The sequence below is a fragment of the Micromys minutus genome, assembly GCF_963924665.1.
Source record: "Micromys minutus genome assembly, chromosome: 32".
NCBI lineage: Eukaryota > Metazoa > Chordata > Mammalia > Rodentia > Muridae > Micromys > Micromys minutus.
The window spans coordinates 13153228-13175505 of NC_137967.1; the positions used below are offsets into that span (position 1 = coordinate 13153228).

The 22278-nt window shown below is 40.0% G+C and overlaps 2 protein-coding genes across 2 annotated transcripts; both read right to left on the reverse strand.

Moving 5' to 3' along the window:
• Positions 1–7608: 7608 nt before the first annotated feature.
• On the reverse strand, positions 7609–9932 carry LOC308413303 (PRAME family member 12-like; the record flags this gene model as incomplete). Its single annotated transcript, XM_080908228.1, has 3 exons — positions 7609–8182; positions 8991–9578; positions 9904–9932. The coding sequence occupies 3 exons, from the start codon at positions 9930–9932 to the stop codon at positions 7609–7611; spliced, it is 1191 nt and encodes a 396-aa protein (XP_080764354.1).
• Positions 9933–19160: 9228 nt separating this feature from the next.
• On the reverse strand, positions 19161–21491 carry LOC308413304 (PRAME family member 12-like; the record flags this gene model as incomplete). The annotated part of the gene is made up of 3 exons (XM_080908229.1): positions 19161–19734; positions 20549–21136; positions 21463–21491. 3 exons carry the CDS (start codon positions 21489–21491, stop codon positions 19161–19163), a joined length of 1191 nt encoding a protein of 396 aa, XP_080764355.1.
• Between the last annotated feature and the right edge of the window lie 787 nt (positions 21492–22278).

Below are 22278 nucleotides of genomic sequence, written 5' to 3' on the forward strand. Positions count from 1 at the left end.
TTCATTTTTTTCTGTTGGCCCTCGGGGCTTCCGTCCTTTTCTCCGACCCTGTCCTCTTTCCTTCCTAGGTCCTTCCTTCCTTTTCCCCTTGTGGTTACTTTCTTCTCTGGCCCTAGTGGGTGGGCCTGAGTTACCCTCACTTGGGCCCCTCTGCTTGTTGACCTTTCTGAGTTTTGTGGAATGTATCTTGGATATTCTGTACATTTTTGGCTGATATCCACATAGCAGTGATTAAATACTGTTCATATCCTTCTGGATCTGGGTTACTTCACACAGAATGATATTTTCTAGTTCCATCCATTGGCCTGCAAAACTCAGGATGTCCTCATTCTTACTGGCTGAGTAGTAATCACAGACCACATGAAGCTCAAGAAAGATGACCAAAGTGCGAATGAGTCAGTCCTTCTTAGAAAGGGGAACAAAAATATTCTCAGGAGAAAATATGGAGACAAATTTGGAGCAATGACTGGAGGAATGGCCATTCAGAACTGCCCCATTTGGAGAACCAGCCCATAATCAGCCACCAAACCCAACAATATTGCTGATGCCATGAAATGCATGCTGACAGGAGCCTGAAACAGCTGTCTCCTGAGAGGATCTACCAAAGCATAACAAATACAGCAGTTGATATTCTCATTCAACTGTAGAACTGAGATCAGGATCCTAAATGGAGGAGTTAGAGAAATAATTGCAGGAAATGAAGAGGTCTGCATAGTCCTTGCTCTCCAACAGGTCAATAAACAGACCAGGCAGTCCTCAATGAAATCATCCTGATTGTACCTCAAGAGTGTTGGGATTAAAAGCATGCACTGCCACACCTGGCTGTATACACTGAATTTATAGCAAGACTTTCGTAGCACAAGCTTGTAAACTTCAATAATCAACACAGAAGAATATGGGTTAGAAGCCAGAATAAATTATATAGGGAAGCTCTATAAAAATACCTAGTGAGGATTTGTTATTGATTACTCTCCAGAGTAGCTGTGGCTACTTGATTATGTGTTTTGACCTTCCAGTATGGGAGAGATAATAAACCCTTAACCTAGGAGCCCCCATTACAGCTGTTTGCCTTTTTTTTTTTTTTTTTTTTTTTTTTTTTTTTTTTTTTTTTGCTGACTGTTCCAGGTCTCAGTAGGCTGAGAATATTGGAAAGAAAGCTTAGCTGAAGGAAGGATTCCATCTTTGCAATTATGGGGATGTCATGTTGTGGTGAGACTGAGTGTTGTTACTAACTGAGAATCACTTAGGGTTCAGCAACTTACCTGTATCAGTGATACTGTAAAAAATAATCCATAAATTCATGGCTGTACAACCTGAACTTTTGTGGGCAGGTCTCTCATCAACTCACCACTGGTTCTCTCCTTGGGGTGACAACTGAATAGTTCACATCTACCCAGGGATTGTTCACAGAACTGGGTTGACCTTAGCCTTGTACATATTAAGGAATTGCTCCATCACTGAGCCCCACTCCCAGCCTAATTTTCTTATTTATTTATTCCCAGCATTATGCATGTTCCTATGTGTGCATGCACGTATGCATGCAAGTACTTATTTTTTTAGGCTGAGTAATAATGGAAACTTTGTCAGAATGAAACCTCACTTGTGAAAATGTAGAAAGAGCAGGTTAGAATTGAACTCAGTAAATGTTCCAGTGTCATAAGAGATGTTGGAGAACAGTTGACTACAAACTAATTGTACCAGAGGAAATAGATATAATCATGCTAGGTAAGATCCATCCTTCTTCAAACATGGGACACAGGAAAATGTAGGAGTGAGTCCTTAAATCCCATATCATAAGTAGAGATGCCAATTTGAAAACAGTTAAAATTCTTAAAAAATTATAAGGACTGGCAATTGACTAATGTTTTTGCCAGTGAGGAGAATCCTGGCATCCTATTCCAGATCATCAACCCAGGAATATACTAAGATATGGACTTCATAGAGCAAAACCATAAAAATACAGGAACAAATATTTGCTGATATTAAAGATATCATTTCAGGATGGACTGCGACTTTTCCAACTGTGATTCCACCTGGACCAGGTGGCTAAAGTTAGTATTTCATATTTAAGGGGCCTTTGTTGGCAACATCATGGGGATCATGAAGAAGGAATCTGCAGATAGAGCAACCCAAAACCCTAAAAATTGGAAACAATGTCAAATTGGTGGGCAGTCCCTAAGAAATGATATACCTCAAGTAAAATTCAAAAGATCAAAAGAAAAAAAGGGTATTTGAATGTACATGTGAACAGATTCATGGAATACCTTAAACAGAGCTCACAGGTGCTTCAGAGTGGACAGCTGATAACAGCCAACAGCCAGGAAGTAAAAGAAGGACTTGCAGTGGCCTTAAAGAAGGAAAGTCACCTGGAAGTAAGGCAGCTAAAGAGACAGGCAGGAAAGAAGAATGTAATGGTATGTTTCCAATGTCAATAACCTAGCATCATCTTCAAAAGAACTGACATTACAGGCTATGTGCCTAAGAGCATATATTAACAGCATGTATTAACTTAGAAATAACTAAGTCCCTCAATACATGATTGTCGCACTCATCACTATAAATGTAAATCATGAGTCAAAATTGTCCCCTAAAAAAAGGTCATGGCTTTCAGCTCGTGCATAAATGCATATTTTGTTATATGCTCTTAATTCAGAGTATCAATTTATTATAAAAATTATTTATATGTTGTCACAAAATCTGTCATTTCCACTACTAAATAAAATTACATCAGCTCCATAAAAGAAGAAGAAGAATAAACTTTTCTGTAATAATGGACATCAGAGTTCAGGACAGGTAGAGAAGAAAAACAGAACCCTAAAAAAGAACTTAATTAAATTGACCACAGAAACTTAGGGATGACATGGTAACTCTACTCCCCTTCTCTCTATACCATACTCCATATACCTCTGGACAGAAGATATAACAAAGACACATGAATACTTATTATTAAACAATTTCCAGGCTGTTGAACAGCACACACATCCATTTGGGAAACATTATGCTTTCCAAAAATCATGTCTACCTCTAGGTCTCCACCAATCTTAAAGCAGAAATTGGGTGCTAGTCACAAGAGCTTCACTAAAGGGGTCCCTGTAGAATAGAGTGACAGCATGTTCAACCACACATCGATTTGCACTTGAAGATGACCATAGCCTGTAGGAGTAGAATTCAGCTTCAAGATTAACTCCTGTCTCCCAATGATGGGCCCCTGATCATGCATCAGTCACATCATAAAACATAGCCCTGTTTCTACCCATGTTCATGAAGCTAGAGGAATTCTAATTAGAGGTGGAAGAGGTGGTGGTAAGAGAGGAGATTCCAAAGCTTTTAGATCAGATCCATTTTAGATGAACTGTCCTACATTTGAAAACCTGTATACCAACAGGCTGGTAAGTAGCATTAGTTTCCAAGTTGCCCACCAACATAACTATAGCCTAGCTCCAGTCTCTAGGATAACTGCAAGAATACAAGGGTTACCATGTTACACCTTCAACAAGAACAGTGTTCCCAGGTTATTTTCTCAACAAACATTCATCCCCATGTAACAAGCCCATGCACTTTCTAATGACCATAATGCAGAGGAGAGCAGAAATTCCTTTATGATATGGTGTCTAACATTAGCTCATTGTGTTATAGGTTCCAGCAGCTTTCCAATTAGATGCTTGCACACATACACCCTGACTGATTCTCACAATAGTGCTTTTCTCCATAGACACTCAGGGCTGACAACCACCCAGAACTGTCCCTTGTCAAAGTGGTGCATGAGCAGAGAAAGAGGTATCTAAAATAAATTCACAACACTGTGGTGAGTTACATCTGATTTGCTCCTGTCCATTTTGGGGAGATCACTAATATTATGCTGGCACAAATATCTGACCCAAAACACCATTGGATTAGCATTGTGCGTGGCACCACCCAAAGCCTCATTTAGTAGGGAAAGGAGCAGAATGGTATCAATGAAGGAGAGGTACTCATCAGATGGAACACAGATTCTTTGCAAGCCAGGACAACTCTGACTTCAGGCTTGCAGACAGTTTCTTCTCTGGCTCTAGTGAAGCTTTAACAATTTACTACTCAGCCTCCCCTTCACAGCTGGAACTCTCCACATAAATTGCTATAGCTGAGGAAACATTTGAATCTCAACCAGGAAAACCTGGTCAGGAGGTTTTGTTTGCCTTGTGTTAAAAAACTAAAAGGGAAACAAAATATTCAAGAATAAAATTCAAGTTAATTTCAAAATGTTTGATAATTCAGGCCCCCAAACCTGACGCTTCTCAGGGAGTGGGCAATTCCTTAAATCCTAATGAAGGATGAAGCCAGGGAAAGGATTTAGTCTGTTTTCCTTTCTGAGAAGAAAAACAAACAAAACAAAAAACAATAAACAAAATAAACCCTACTGTATCAAAAATACCAGATATGGTGGCACTTGCCTGTACCCCAACACTTGGGATGGGAAAGGTAGAGGAGGAGAAGATTGAGAAGTGCCTGAGCTTCATGGTAAGAGGCCAGCCTTGGTAAATGCAAAGCTGTCTCAAATACTGATCCAATCAGATGGCATACTGGGTACATAAACTCTATGCATAGCCTAATTACTCAAGTTAGAGTCACATGGTTAAAAAGAGAAAAGACACACACAGAGAGACAAACACAAAACAAATAAAAAAAACTTACTTGCCTTTAATATCAATAGGGTTGAGAAATTTCTTGGAGTTTAATAGAACTTACTGCTCATGTATAAGACCCAGTTACAAATCCTACTACTCATCTGGCTACCTCTAGTTCCACAAGAACAATGCTCTCTTCTGTAGACACACACAAAACACACTCACACATCCATACACACGAAAAAGGACATACAAAATGAAATACATCTAAATAACAATGATAATAACACTCCATTTTTCAATATTATTGTTTGATAAAATAGGAAAAAAATACTCCATAGAGGAACAGTTCTATGAAGAGGGCTATGACTTCATGGCTTCACTCCTCAGAAAGGTGTCCAGTAGCCAGTGTCAGCTGTACCATGGTTTTATTTTGTTCAGAAAGGACAATATTATATGCAGACTTGCATTTGCGGTTGGACCTAAGAAACTGTGACTGGGATGAGAATGTTTGTGTGTGGATCTCAAAGGTGTTGGCTTTTCTTTAGGACTAACCTATTAGTTTTGCAGGCATATTGGCTCGCACCTGGAACAGAAGAGCTATTTCCAATTCTCTCTTATCTCATAGTGTAGTATGACTATTTCTTAGGTGACAGTGTAAATGGTGTAGCTATCCCTAACATCTGATGCAGTTATTGCATTTTCTGACTTTGTCTTTAATTCTTTTTGTTTCAACTGTTCAGTGTAGAGCAGCATCATAGGCATTCCAATTGGACCAATCAGGGGATTGGTTGACGTGTGAATTCAAGGCCACCCTAGTTATGTAGTTTATATAATAAATTCCAACCTGCCTACATAGTGATGCCATTCAGTGTCTGGCTTACCTCACTCACTATCATGCTTTACACTTGAATACTTTTACTTTCAAAATTCCTGGTATCAATGACTATTTGCTGGATATTAGTCTATTTTATGGATGTACAAAATTTTGCTTATCCATTTTACCTGAGGAAAATCTAGGTTGTTTTCAATTACTAATAGAAATAAACATGCTCAGAATATTGTTAGGATGCGTGCTTGTGGTGTAACGAGACATTTCTGGGAACAAGACTCAGAAGTGAAATATCAGCACTTAGCATAGAAATCATCCAATTTTTCAATTTTTTCAAAAGTAATTAGTTTCTAACCCAATTATGTCTCAGAATGTTGATAAGCTTCAAACATACCTACTCATTGACATCCCCAAAAAAACGTTGGCTTCCACCTTGGGGACTTTTACACATTCTTTCTTTACTTTCCTGTTTCATAGTTCTGATCCAGCACCCAGGAATTAAAGTGGCCTAGGCAACATCTATTCTGCAATATGTATTAGTGTATACCTTTAATCCCCATGCTCATATTGCTTGTGGATCTTATGACTTGGAAGCTAAACTTCGCACCACAGTGACTCCAAACAGCCAGAGATACATCCCTAACACTCACACAAACCGGCGAGTGCACACAGACACATGAACACAGTGAGGGAGTTGAATAGTTGAGAGGAGGAAGAGAAGAAGAAGAAAGAGGGAAAGGAGCTGGGAGAAGGAAAAAACCTAAGTGATAGAGAGAGAAAGACAGAGAAACAGAAAGTAAGAAGAAAACCTGCCCTGGAAGCTTTGTCTCCCCAGACACTCCAGATGGCAGGAACTGGGAAGAGAGTTCTGAGAATGAGCTGCCATTTCTCAAGAGTAAAACCTTGAATTCTGCATTCTAAAACCCCCAAAAGTATTCTTTCCTTATGGAGAACATCCTAAAATCCACAAAAACATTTTCCAGATATAGCAGAATCTTGGTATGAGAAGGCAAAAAGGCAAAGAGAGCCAGCCCTCCTTCTTCTGATGTTCTCAAGTAGGTCTCCACCTGAATGTTTGTCCCAGATTAAAGGTGTTTAGCACCACACTTGGATCTTAGACTTGCTTTGTCCCAAATGAGCTTGAGCTCAGTGATCTCCTCCCCTTAGTGTCCTAAGATTCATAGCCTCTATGTGTCAAGATCAGGATCAAAGATGGGTCTCCCAAATATGGATTGTGGTTTATTCCAGATATAGTCAACTGGACAAACAGAAATAGCCACTACACAATTCAACATGTGCACTGGCAATACAACAGCTCTCCTCAAGGTGAGTAGCAACCATTCTTAAACACTGGTTCATGTCACTAATGGAATCCATACAGCATTTTAATAGGGTCTCTTGAAGCATAAGATTATAAAGTTTCTGCAAGGAAATAACATGGTAAGGTTTAAAGGACTCTGAAAACTCTAGGAGGAGGAGGGGGAAGAGACAAGGGTACCCAATTCTATCGGTTTAGGATATGTTCAATGAACAAGTTTCACATAAGAGTATTCAGCAAAGAAGAAACAAAGCATGTTCTCATTCAAAAGTGATTTATTGGAACCTATGAGAAAGTATAATGCTACGTGATTACAGATGATAATATAAGGCTTCAGAGCCTTCCAATTAACAGATAGATACAAAATAACAGGGATAGGAGTCTCATACAGTACTTATGTTTTCAGCCAATCTTCTACTTCAAAAACAATTATATGTATACTGTACAGAACAGTATGTGAGGGGCAGCCAAAAGTGGATGTCATCCAGAGGACAAATGACACAGAGCCCTCCTAAACCAGTCCATTATCCTCTTCGTGATGTCGTGTCCCTTTCCTTCCTTCACATTCCCGATGGTCTCTCATACGTGAAGTTGGTGGGATGCAGGCTGTCAAATTGTCAAATATCACTGCTGTCCTAGGGTGTGTGTGCTATACACAATAGGATGAAATTAAGTTCATAGTACTCAGTATTAAGAGGTCTCCATTAAGTCAGAAGAAGTTGATTGGAGATCAAATAGAAAGAAATAATCCTCTACCCATATACATCCAAAAAGTCCTGAATGCACATGGTGGATGCCTCTAATGAATCACATGAGGCCTACCTTCCATTAATAAGAGGCCAGAAATGCTCTCTTCATATTTCTTCCCAACAGTCACACAGTCTGGCCTTCAAATCATAGATAAAGTATTTACGACAATCTAAACATCTCTTACTCACAAAGTAGACCTGTTTTGGCTGCCTTATTTCCTTCAGTGTGTCCATAAGCTCAGAACAAAGTTGGACAAATCTCTGTGGAATAACATCACCAATGTCATCATAGACCTCGTCAGGGGCAGGGTACTTCTCCAGGGTCAGCTGTGTGAGGTTGGCTGTATGCTGCAACAGCTTCTTCAGGCTGCCCATGGATAAGAAGTTCTTCAGAAAATTGACTTCAGTGAGCTGAGAACACTGGCTGAGCCCAGGGAGGAAAGCACTGATTTGGAAGTCCATGATATCACAACGCTTCAATTTTAATGTCTGTAGGGTAGCTTTCAGTCTTTCTAGTAGGCTTCCTAGAAACGGATGACCTAAATTATTAAATGTGACACTACTCAGGTCCAGGTGTTTGAGCTGATGGATGCATGGACACTGGGACAAATACTCCATATCTGAGAGTGACAAAAGGCAGTCTGTTATAGCAAGGGTCTCTAATGGACTCTCCAAGCACCTAGAGAGAGAAATGAGAGAGAAAGTTACTTTAGTCAACTTCAATATTTATTTGAAGAGAAAGTCTGTAACTTCAAAGTAGCAGAGCGAACACTGGCCCAAGGTCATTTTCAAGTTATTATTTTGGTCAAGCCTTTGGTGCTCCCTATGGGAGACCTAACAATACCTATGGCTGCTACTGCCTAAGCTCTACAGTGCCCTCTGAACTAGTAAGCAGAAAACATATGGGGGGACACATACTGTATGGAGGGAAACCCAACAGGAAAACTGCGAACCACTTAGGAACATTCCCAGGTCTGCCAACATTTAATTCAACAGGTTCCAGCTTCCACACATATCCACTCTTTTGAACATGAGACATCATTTTGACCACAAGCATCCACTCATATGTCATCTATTAAACCCCTTCATGTGCCTATATTTCCTTTGAACCACGGAAAGACAGAGGCAGATGGAACCTGCTTCCATAGTTGAGGTAAGTGTTGACATGAGATTATAGGTCCTGTAAGGTCTCACACACTCTGTACATTTATTTTCCCTTCATCTGGGTTTCTCAAGACACCTACTGTAAATCATGTAAGCATATGACAGTCTAAATTTACTAAGGTGACTAGTCATGGTGTCACAGCAGCATGAATTTCTCTAGTAATCAATCTATGCTCACATCTATGTAACATTAAAAATGGCTGGGAAATCACTGTATACACTAATACTTAATGCAAACCAGAACAAAAACTACAACAACAACAACAACAACAAACAAAAGGTTCTTTTCTCACTAATGGATAAAGATCTCTGTCCTTTCTTACCCCAGCACTTGTTCTAGGCTGTCCTCCACGAAGCAGACTCCATTCAAATAGAGATGCTGGAGCTTATGCAGTTTGGAGAAGTGGGGAAGAATCTTTGAATGAGACCAGGCTATAATCTCTTTGGTCCAACGCCATACCAAAGGTACAGAGATTTCTTTGAAAATGAGTTTCTTGAGGCTTTTCATCTGGCCCAGGCCTGGGGCTAGCCTTATAAGGGTAGGCATATCCCAGCATGTTTTGATTTCCAGTTCCTGGATTGAGCTTGGATCAAAAACCTCCAACAAATACAGGGGGTCATATGCAGGAACGGCATGAAAAGTCAACTTTGGAGAGATCACACGGATCACATCTTTTCGCTGCTTGGCCCAATGATAAAAATACCTTAGGTATTTGGAGGGCCTGTGGGACAAGATGGAAAGGTTTAACAATATAGTCAGGGCACCTTTCTCCTCAGGAATGGGGCAATTCTCCGATGGCTTGCTCATGCAGATGACATCCGGAGAGCAGACAACATGCTGCATTCCAGCACAGCCATTCCAGAAGTCATGGTAGACATCTCTTAAATCAAGCTCTTGTAGCTTCCAACTCCTGTGGGTAAAACAGAAGGACATCTAGATGAGGAGATACAATTTGTAATCTGCATGACCTCACAATTCATCTTCCCTTCAGTCTATTCCTTGGACAAATCTTCCAATTTTAGTGACAGGCAAAAAAGCATGGACTGACTCAATGTATATGTACCCTTTCTGCTCTAAGCAATGCTAGACACAATACTGGACTGATTTTTTTTTTTATTCTTGAAGACACTGAGCCACAAAATCAAAAGCCTCCAATTAACCTTGAAACCACTGTGGTTACTCGATTCACCAGTCCATCCACATACATTCCTCCAGGCTATCTTGGTCTAACTTACCTAGGTCTATTCTTCTTTGTCATCAGCATGTCAAGGCCATTTAGCACAGCTTTCAGGACTTTAAGGCTAAGAGATTGTCCCAGACCTCCCAGAGGAAGGCATGGGAAGGGCCATGCTGCCACCATGTGCCTAAGGAGGTTAAGTTGTTTGCTATTGAATGCATCTTTGAACAGTGGTGGAAAATTTTGCTTGGGCAGGTGTGGCAGAGCAGAGATGGTCAAGGCTTCATCTTTCAGCAGGCTTCTTCTTGCCAGTAGCTGGAGTGTGGGTGGGTTTTTCAAGTTCATCATGGCTTTTAGAGATGCAGATGCTCTAGGAATATCTAAAAAATGGAAATAATCCATTTAAGTTTATTTTAGCCCATCTCTTCAAGCTGCCAAACCGCACTAATCACATACACCAGACAGGGTCTCAATTACTGGTCTGGTGACATTGAAATATTTTGATATCTGGTGACATGGTTTCTGTCTCTCTCATTTCCATAGTTTATTCAAGTTCCTCCTGCAATTAGAAGAGGGCCCATTTCAACAGACCTTCCCTATTACTTTGCCCAATCTGATCCAATTTACCCTGTGATTTCTACTCTTCTCACAAAGAAGAGCTTCAGATATAATTCAGACCAATTTGTGTGAAAACATTAAGCATATTCTACCATCAATGGAGCAACGTATTTCATGAAATAGATACAAATTTTACTTCTTTAAGGTTTAGAAGTAGGAGCAATGTTGAATTCTGTTCTTTAAGAGAGTGAATATATTAGGCCTGAGCAGCTTGTTATTGAAGGATTTTTTTTATTCTTTCCAGAATCTTTCTATCCACCTTCCTCATATCTGCTGAGCCTGAACCATACAGACCACCTTTTATTCCCTACAGTTTTCCTGGTTCATTTAGTCCTGCCAGGCATACCAATGTGCCCCGTGGGCCTTGTATCCCCTTTCTAAATGCAATCTTCTTCACCCCTCAGCAGGTCTGTAGATCACTACAAGCTCCCAAAAAGAATAGAAGCTACACAGGAAAAACATCACAGTCAAGTAATATAAGCAATGGATATCTCAGAGACTGAACCATCATCAAAAGAAGATGGAATGAGTAGACCCAGGGCTCCCCCACACAATGTACCCTTGATGCAGCTTGGTTGCACATGGGCCAAAACAAACAGAGAAAGTGTCTATCCAAAAGCCATAGCCTGTGTGTGGGACAAGTCTTCTGCCTTGTAGGATTACAGTAGGGAAGGAAACACCTAATCATTCAGACTTTATGTACCAGAATGGGGAGATACACAGATGGCACACCCATTCTAAAAACAAAAAGGCAAAAGGAGTGGAAGAAAGCCTTTGGAATATGGTAAATGGGAGGAGAATTGAGCAGGTGTTAGTAAATAAAAAACCAATCAACAAATAAAACAGAAATCTGAATGCTCTGATTGTTTGAAGTTTCCTTGAACTCATACCCAAGAGTCCTCTACATACAATTTTCTTACTTGTCATTTTATAATTCTATATTCACTTTGAATTAAAATTTTAAGGTAGATTAGAGTATATAAGAATAAATCAAGTTCTTCAGTGTGCCCGAGTCCTTGAATATTTCCTTCATAGCCCACTGTAAACCAGCAGGGAAAGGCTGCTTCAGAACTAAGGAGGTAGAGACTGAATATTCAGTGTCTCATGACACTTGACCACCTATGGATTTCTGGCTAACTTGGGCTAAATGAAGTTTCCTGCTTCAAAATAACCAGGTTAAGAAATCAAGCAAGGAAGCAAGCAAAGAAACACCCACATACAAAAACAAATTAAGATTAAACGGATGCTGTCCAGCAAAGGATGAGAATAAATGACTTCCCTGTTTTGGACACTGCTCTCAGAAGTTTTATTCTCAGCATTCTAGTTACTCTCTTGAAACTCCAAGTCTCAGACTGTCTGTTATAGCCAATCCCTTCCTTTAATACTCTTTCACCATTACACATTCTCTTCCTAGCCACACCTCTCAGGCCAATAAGCTACCTCATAGGAACATGAATTCTTTCCCCATTTTATCCTGTTTAGACTTCCCTGTAGTCAATCCGATCCTCAATTGCAAATGTATAAACCATGGGATTATGGTCATGATTGAAACGCATCCATGATATTTCTCAAACTCTGAGTCCTGGCATGGTTTTATTCTTCCGTATTACTTTTCAGCCTATTTATCAGATTCCTCTGGTAAAATTAGAGAACCTGAGCTGACAGTTAGGTCTTGGGCATTAACTGAGTGTGCTTGAATGAGATAGGGTGTGTCTAGTATGATTTAATCTCCTGGCAGGAAAATGAGTATTCATAATTTTTTTTATTCTTAAAGCTTTAACCAGACCATACTCAACCCTGCTCCCCCTGTTTAACCTACCTCCCACAACTCATCCTCTGCCCCTCCTATATCTCTAATAGGATTTTATCATCCCTCTAACCCACAAGACTTTCTGACATTCTTATTCAAAAATTCTCTCAAATATTAGCTTCAGCTGTTCTGTTGTGGAGTCCTTTGTTTGGGAGCTCATTTCCTTTGTGCATGCTGCCTAATAGATACTCAGTGTCTGACAGATCCCAGGAGTCCAGGTTAGGTGAGGTTTCTGGTTTTCTTATAGTGTAGCACTTTGTATTAGTCAGGGTTCTCTAGAGTCACAGAATTTATGAATAGTCTCTATGTAGGAAGGAGGTACTTATGGGAGACTTACAGTCTGTAGTGCAATCCCTGAAAATGTCCGGCAGCAGCTGGGAAGTCAAAGATATAGCAGATGCTCAATCCCACAGGGCAAGTAGTCAGAGCTCCACTAGGCAGGCAGGAATAGTCCCTGTAGGCAGGCAGGCAGGAATACTCCCTGTAGGCAGGCAGGCAGGCAGGCAGGCAGGCTGAGAGTGAGCCTTCCTTATTCCAAAGTCCTTATATAGGTCTCCAACTGAAGGTGTGTCCCAGATTAAAGGTGTGTGCTACCACACCTGGATCTGGGATTTGCTTGTCCCAGATGACCTTCAGCTCAGTGATCCCCTTGCCTTAGTTTCCTAAGTTTCTTGGCCTCTATGCCTCAAGATCTCTGGCTCAAGATCTCTGCAGTGAGATTGTCAGTGGCTTCCTACCAGGTGTCATTTCATTTTATTGTCTTCATGGAGATCTAAACAAAGTGAGCAGAGTATTATATAACACTGTCTTAAGGCAGAAAAATTACTGAAACATACAGGTTTGCATAGGCTACAGGGTGAGTTGCAGATAGATCTAATGTATGCTGTTAGATTTTACATAGTGAAAAAAAGTCTAAAAGCAAACCTGGCTCAATGCAGCAGATGGGAAAGTTCAGTACAAGGCTGTTAACTACACACATGAAAATAAAAATGAATGATTCCACACCACTAAAATTTAATCACACATACACATGCTAGCACCAACAATGTACATTCTCCTGTGAACACAAATGTATTTCTGAAGTGGACTTGAGAGGGTCAGGATGTTAAGAATACATTCCTACTGTAACAATAAAGAAGAAAAAAAGATGACAGCAGATGTTGTCACGGTTGTGGAGAAAGAGGAACACTTCTCTACTCTTGGTGGGGTTGTAAACTGATACAACCACTCTGGAAATCAGTCTGGCCATTCCTCAGAAAATTGGACATAGTACTACCTGAAGATCCAGCTATTCCACTTCTGGGCATATAACCCAGAGACACTCCAATATACAACAAAGATACATGTACCACAATGTTCATAGCAGCTCTATTTATAATAGCCAGAAGCTGGAAAGAACCCAGATGTCCTTCAGTAGATGAATGGAACAAAACTTGTGGTACATTTACACAGTAGAGTACTACTCAGCTATCAGAAACAATGACTTAACCAAATTCTTATGAAAATGGTTGCAGCTAGAGAATATCATCCTTAGTGAGATAACACAATCACAAAAGCACAGACAAAATATGCAGTCACTGACAGTGGGATGCTAACCCCAGAGGCTCGGACTGCCCCAGAAACAACTCACAGACTGTGTGAAGTTCAAGAAAAAAAAAAAAGAAAAGAAAACAAACAAACAAAAAAAAAAAAAAAAAAAAACCCCATTATTCTCAACCCTTACACACCAAGAAAACGTTGACTAATTCCGGGTTACATCCTGTTTTACATGTACATTTGCTCATTGTAACTAGTAAGACCTTAATGCACAGTGTCAAACTTAAAAAAAAGAAAAAAAAAGCCAAGCAATGCAATTTCAAAAAGGTATTTGTATACAATTATGCAAAAATGTTTAAATTTTTTTCTTTTATCTTTGTTTTTTAAAATAAAGTTTAAAAAAACAAAAAAGAAAAAGAATATTTATTTATATGTTGTCACTAAATCTGTAATTTTTAATACCGAATAAAATTTCCTCAGCTGTTTAAATACAGAGAAAAACTTCACTTTAATAACAAACATCAGAGCTCAGGACAGGTAGAGAAAAAAAACAAACTCTAAAAAAGAACTTAATTAAATGGAACACAGAAACTTAGGGATGACATGATAACTCTACTCCCCTTCACTCTATACCCAAATCCGTATACCTCTTGACAGAAGTTATAACAAACGCAGATGACTCCTAATTATTAAAGAATTTTGAGGGTGTCGAACAGCTCACACATCGATTTGGGAAACATTATGCTTTCCAAAAATCATGTCTACCTCTAGGTCTCCACCAACCTTAAAGCAGAAATTGGGTGCTAGTCACAAGGGCTTCACTAAAGGGGTCCCTGTAGAATAGAGTGACAGCATGTTCAACCACACATCGATTTGCACTTGAAGATGACCATAGCCTGTAGGAGTAGAATTCAGCTTCAAGATTAACTCCTGTTTCCCAATGATGGGCCCCTAATCATGCATCAGTCACATCATAAAACATAGCCCTGTTTCTACCCATGTTCATGAAGCTAGAGGAATTCTAATTAGAGGTGGAAGAGGTGGTGGTAAGAGAGGAGATTCCAAACCTTTTAGATCAGATCCATTTTAGATGAACTGTCCTACATTTGAAAACCTGTATACCAACAGGCTGGTAAGTAGCATTAGTTTCCAAGTTGCCCACCAACATAACCATAGCCTAGCTCCAGTCTCTAGGATAACTGCAAGAATACAAGGGTTACCATGTTACACCTTCAACAAGAACAGTGTTCCCAGGTTATTTTCTCAACAAACATTCATCCCCATGTTACAAGCCCATGCACTTTCTAATGACCATAATGCAGAGGAGAGCAGAAATTCCTTTATGATATGGTGTCTAACATTAGCTCATTGTGTTATAGGTTCCAGCAGCTTTCCAATTAGATGCTTGCACACATACACCCTGACTGATTCTCACAATAGTGCTTTTCTCCATAGACACTCAGGGCTGACAACCACCCAGAACTGTCCCTTGTCAAAGTGGTGCATGAGCAGAGAAAGAGGTATCTAAAATAAATTCACAACACTGTGGTGAGTTACATCTGATTTGCTCCTGTCCGTTTTGGGGAGATCACTAACATTATGCTGGCACAAATATCTGACCCAAAACACCATTGGATTAGCCTTGTGCGTGGCACCACCCAAAGCCTCATTTAGTAGGGAAAGGAGCAGAATGGTATCAATGAAGGAGAGGTACTCATCAGATGGAACACAGATTCTTTGCAAGCCAGGACAACTCTGACTTCAGGCTTGCAGACAGTTTCTTCTCTGGCTCTACTGAAGCTTTAACAATTTACTACTCAGCCTCCCCTTCACAGCTGGAACTCTCCACATAAATTGCTATAGCTGAGGAAACATTTGAATCTCAACCAGGAAAACCTGGTCAGGAGGTTTTGTTTGCCTTGTGTTAAAAAACTAAAAGGGAAACAAAATATTCAAGAATAAAATTCAAGTTAATTTCAAAATGTTTGATAATTCAGGCCCCCAAACCTGACGCTTCTCAGGGAGTGGGCAATTCCTTAAATCCAAATGAAGGATGAAGCCAGGGAAAGGATTTAGTCTGTTTTCCTTTCTGAGAAGAAAAACAAACAAAACAAAAAACAATAAACAAAATAAACCCTACTGTATCAGAAATACCAGATATGGTGGCACTTGCCTGTACCCCAACACTTGGGATGGGAAAGGTAGAGGAGGAGAAGATTGAGAAGTGCCTGAGCTTCATGGTAAGAGGCCAGCCTTGGTAAATGCAAAGCTGTCTCAAATACTGATCCAATCAGATGGCATACTGGGTACATAAACTCTATGCATAGCCTAATTACTCAAGTTAGAGTCACATAGTTAAAGAGAGAAAAGACACACACAGAGAGACAAACACAAAACAAATGAAAAAAACTTACTTGCCTTTAATATCAATAGGGTTGAGAAATTTCTTGGAGTTTAATAGAACTTACTGCTCATGTATAAGACCCAGTTACAAATCCTACTACTCATCTGGCTACCTCTAGTTCCACAGGAACAATGCTCTCTTCTGTAGACACACACAAAACACACTCACACATCCATACACACGAAAAAAGACATACAAAATAAAATAAATCTAAATAACAATGATAATAACACTCCATTTTTCAATATTATTGTTTGATAAAATAGGAAAAAAATACTCCATAAAGGAACAGTTCTATGAAGAGGGCTATGACTTCATGGCTTCACTCCTCAGAAAGGTGTCCAGTAGCCAGTGTCAGCTGTATCATGGTTTTATTTTGTTCAGAAAGGACAATATTATATGCAGACTTGCATTTGCAGTTGGACCTAAGAAACTGTGACTGGGATGAGAATGTTTGTGTGTGGATCTCAAAGGTGTTGGCTTTTCTTTAGGACTAACCTATTAGTTTTGCAGGCATATTGGCTGGCACCTGGAACAGAAGAGCTATTTCCAATTCTCTGTTATCTCATAGTGTAGTATGACTATTTCTTAGGTGACAGTGTAAATGGTGTAGCTATCCCTAACATCTGATGCAGTTATTGCATTTTCTGACTTTGTCTTTATTTCTTTTTGTTTCGACTGTTCAGTGTAGAGCAGCATCATAGGCATTCCGATTGGACCAATCAGGGGGTTGGTTGATGTGTGAATTCAAGGCCACCCTAGTTATGTAGTTTATATAATAAATTCCAACCTGCCTACATAGTGATGCCATTCAGTGTCTGGCTTACCTCACTCACTATCATGCTTTACACTTGAATACTTTTACTTTCAAAATTCCTGGTATCAATGACTATTTGCTGGATATTAGTCTATTTTATGGATGTACAAAATTTTGCTTATCCATTTTACCTGAGGAAAATCTAGGTTGTTTTCAATTACTAATAGAAATAAACATGCTCAGAATATTGTTAGGATGCATGCTTGTGGTGTAATGAGACATTTCTGGGAACAAGGCTCAGAAGTGAAATATCTGCACTTAGCATAGAAATCATCCAATTTTTCAATTTTTTCAAAAGTAATTAGTTTCTAACCCAATTATGTCTCAGAATGTTGATAAGCTTCAAACATACCTACTCATTGACATCCCCAAAAAAACGTTGGCTTCCACCTTGGGGACTTTTACACATTCTTTCTTTACTTTCCTGTTTCATAGTTCTGATCCAGCACCCAGGAATTAAAGTGGCCTAGGCAACATCTATTCTGCAATATGTATTAGTGTATACCTTTAATCCCCATGCTCATATTGCTTGTGGATCTTATGACTTGGAAGCTAAACTTCGCACCACAGTGATTCCAAACAGCCAGAGATACATCCCTAACACTCACACAAACTGGCGAGTGCACACAGACACATGAACACAGTGAGGGAGTTGAATAGTTGAGAGGAGGAAGAGAAGAAGAAGAAAGAGGGAAAGGAGCTGGGAGAAGGAAAAAACCTAAGTGATAGAGAGAGAAAGACAGAGAAACAGAAAGTAAGAAGAAAACCTGCCCTGGAAGCTTTGTCTCCCCAGACACTCCAGATGGCAGGAACTGGGAAGAGAGTTCTGAGAATGAGCTGCCATTTCTCAAGAGTAAAACCTTGAATTCTGCATTCTAAAACCCCCAAAAGTATTCTTTCCTTATGGAGAACATCCTAAAATCCACAAAAACATTTTCCAGATATAGCAGAATCTTGGTATGAGAAGGCAAAAAGGCAAAGAGAGCCAGCCCTCCTTCTTCTGATGTCCTCAAGTAGGTCTCCACCTGAAGGTTTGTCCCAGATTAAAGGTGTTTAGCACCACACTTGGATCTTAGACTTGCTTTGTCCCAAATGAGCTTGAGCTCAGTGATCTCCTCCCCTTAGTGTCCTAAGATTCATAGCCACTATGTGTCAAGATCAGGATCAAAGATGGGTCTCCCAAATATGGATTGTGGTTTATTCCAGATATAGTCAACTGGACAAACAGAAATAGCCACTACACAATTCAACATGTGCACTGGCAATACAACAGCTCTCCTCAAGGTGAGTAGCAACCATTCTTAAACACTGGTTCATGTCACTAATGGAATCCATACAGCATTTTAATAGGGTCTCTTGAAGCATAATATTATAAAGTTTCTGCAAGGAAATAACATGGTAAGGTTTAAAGGACTCTGAAAACTCTAGGAGGAGGAGGGGGAAGAGATAAGGGTACCCAATTCTATCGGTTTAGGATATGTTCAATGAACAAGTTTCACATAAGAGTATTCAGCAAAGATAAAACAAAGCATGTTCTCATTCAAAAGTGATTTATTGGAACCTATGAGAAAGTATAATGCTACATGATTACAGATGATAATATAAGGCTTCAGAGCCTTCCAATTAACAGATAGATACAAAATAACAGGGATAGGAGCCTCATACAGTACTTATGGTTTCAGCCAATCTTCTACTTCAAAAACAATTATATGTATACTGTACAGAACAGTATGTGAGGGGCAGCCAAAAGTGGATGTCATCCAGAGGACAAATGACACAGAGCCCTCCTAAACCAGTCCATTATCCTCTTCGTGATGTCGTGTCCCTTTCCTTCCTTCACATTCCCTATGGTCTCTCATACGTGAAGTTGGTGGGATGCAGGCTGTCAAATTGTCAAATATCACTGCTGTCCTAGGGTGTGTGTGCTATACACAATAGGATGAAATTAAGTTCATAGTACTCAGTATCAAGAGGTCTCCATTAAGTCAGAAGAAGTTGATTGGAGATCAAATAGAAAGAAATAATCCTCTACCCATATACATCCAAAAAGTCCTGAATGCACATGGTGGATGCCTCTAATGAATCACATGAGGCCTACCTTCCATTAATAAGAGGCCAGAAATGCTCTCTTCATATTTCTTCCCAACAGTCACACAGTCTGGCCTTCAAATCATAGATAAAGTATTTACGACAATCTAAACATCTCTTACTCACAAAGTAGACCTGTTTTGGCTGCCTTATTTCCTTCAGTGTGTCCATAAGCTCAGAACAAAGTTGGACAAATCTCTGTGGAATAACATCACCAATGTCATCATAGACCTCGTCAGGGGCAGGGTACTTCTCCAGGGTCAGCTGTGTGAGGTTGGCTGTATGCTGCAACAGCTTCTTCAGGCTGCCCATGGATAAGAAGTTCTTCAGAAAATTGACTTCAGTGAGCTGAGAACACTGGCTGAGCCCAGGGAGGAAAGCACTGATTTGGAAGTCCATGATATCACAACGCTTCAATTTTAATGTCTGTAGGGTAGCTTTCAGTCTTTCTAGTAGGCTTCCTAGAAACGGATGACCTAAATTATTAAATGTGACACTACTCAGGTCCAGGTGTTTGAGCTGATGGATGCATGGACACTGGGACAAATACTCCATATCTGAGAGTGACAAAAGGCAGTCTGTTATAGCAAGGGTCTCTAATGGACTCTCCAAGCACCTAGAGAGAGAAATGAGAGAGAAAGTTACTTTAGTCAACTTCAATATTTATTTGAAGAGAAAGTCTGTAACTTCAAAGTAGCAGAGCGAACACTGGCCCAAGGTCATTTTCAAGTTATTATTTTGGTCAAGCCTTTGGTGCTCCCTATGGGAGACCTAACAATACCTATGGCTGCTACTGCCTAAGCTCTACAGTGCCCTCTGAACTAGTAAGCAGAAAACATATGGGGGGACACATACTGTATGGAGGGAAACCCAACAGGAACACTGCGAACCACTTAGGAACATTCCCAGGTCTGCCAACATTTAATTCAACAGGTTCCAGCTTCCACACATATCCACTCTTTTGAACATGAGACATCATTTTGACCACAAGCATCCACTCATATGTCATCTATTAAACCCCTTCATGTGCCTATATTTCCTTTGAACCACGGAAAGACAGAGGCAGATGGAACCTGCTTCCATAGTTGAGGTAAGTGTTGACATGAGATTATAGGTCCTGTAAGGTCTCACACACTCTGTACATTTATTTTCCCTTCATCTGGGTTTCTCAAGACACCTACTGTAAATCATGTAAGCATATGACAGTCTAAATTTACTAAGGTGACTAGTCATGGTGTCACAGCAGCATGAATTTCTCTAGTAATCAATCTATGCTCACATCTATGTAACATTAAAAATGGCTGGGAAATCACTGTATACACTAATACTTAATGCAAACCAGAACAAAAACTACAACAACAACAACAACAACAACAACAAACAAAAGGTTCTTTTCTCACTAATGGATAAAGATCTCTGTCCTTTCTTACCCCAGCACTTGTTCTAGGCTGTCCTCCACGAAGCAGACTCCATTCAAATAGAGATGCTGGAGCTTATGCAGTTTGGAGAAGTGGGGAAGAATCTTTGAATGAGACCAGGCTATAATCTCTTTGGTCCAACGCCATACCAAAGGTACAGAGATTTCTTTGAAAATGAGTTTCTCGAGGCTTTTCATCTGGCCCAGGCCTGGGGCTAGCCTTATAAGGGTAGGCATATCCCAGCATGTTTTGATTTCCAGTTCCTGGATTGAGCTTGGATCAAAAACCTCCAACAAATACAGGGGGTCATATGCAGGAACGGCATGAAAAGTCAACTTTGGAGAGATCACACGGATCACATCTTTTCGCTGCTTGGCCCAATGATAAAAATACCTTAGGTATTTGGAGGGCCTGTGGGACAAGATGGAAAGGTTTAACAATATAGTCAGGGCACCTTTCTCCTCAGGAATGGGGCAATTCTGCGCTGGCTTGCTCATGCAGATGACATCCGGAGAGCAGACAACATGCTGCATTCCAGCACAGCCATTCCAGAAGTCATGGTAGACATCTCTTAAATCAAGCTCTTGTAGCTTCCAACTCCTGTGGGTAAAACAGAAGGACATCTAGATGAGGAGATACAATTTGTAATCTGCATGACCTCACAATTCATCTTCCCTTCAGTCTATTCCTTGGACAAATCTTCCAATTTTAGTGACAGGCAAAAAAGCATGGACTGACTCAATGTATATGTACCCTTTCTGCTCTAAGCAATGCTAGACACAATACTGGACTGATTTTTTTTTTTTATTCTTGAAGACACTGAGCCACAAAATCAAAAGCCTCCAATTAACCTTGAAACCACTGTGGTTACTCGATTCACCAGTCCATCCACATACATTCCTCCAGGCTATCTTGGTCTAACTTACCTAGGTCTATTCTTCTTTGTCATCAGCATGTCAAGGCCATTTAGCACAGCTTTCAGGACTTTAAGGCTAAGAGATTGTCCCAGACCTCCCAGAGGAAGGCATGGGAAGGGCCATGCTGCCACCATGTGCCTAAGGAGGTTAAGTTGTTTGCTATTGAATGCATCTTTGAACAGTGGTGGAAAATTTTGCTTGGGCAGGTGTGGCAGAGCAGAGATGGTCAAGGCTTCATCTTTCAGCAGGCTTCTTCTTGCCAGTAGCTGGAGTGTGGGTGGGTTTTTCAAGTTCATCATGGCTTTTAGAGATGCAGATGCTCTAGGAATATCTAAAAAATGGAAATAATCCATTTAAGTTTATTTTAGCCCATCTCTTCAAGCTGACAAACCGCACTAATCACATACACCAGACAGGGTCTCAATTACTGGTCTGGTGACATTGAAATATTTTGATATCTGGTGACATGGTTTCTGTCTCTCTCATTTCCATAGTTTATTCAAGTTCCTCCTGCAATTAGAAGAGGGCCCATTTCAACAGACCTTCCCTATTACTTTGCCCAATCTGATCCAATTTAACCTGTGATTTCTACTCTTCTCACAAAGAAGAGCTTCAGATATAATTCAGACCAATTTGTGTGAAAACATTAAGCATATTCTACCATCAATGGAGCAACGTATTTCATGAAATAGATACAAATTTTACTTCTTTAAGGTTTAGAAGTAGGAGCAATGTTGAATTCTGTTCTTTAAGAGAGTGAATATATTAGGCCTGAGCAGCTTGTTATTGAAGGATTTTTTTTATTCTTTCCAGAATCTTTCTATC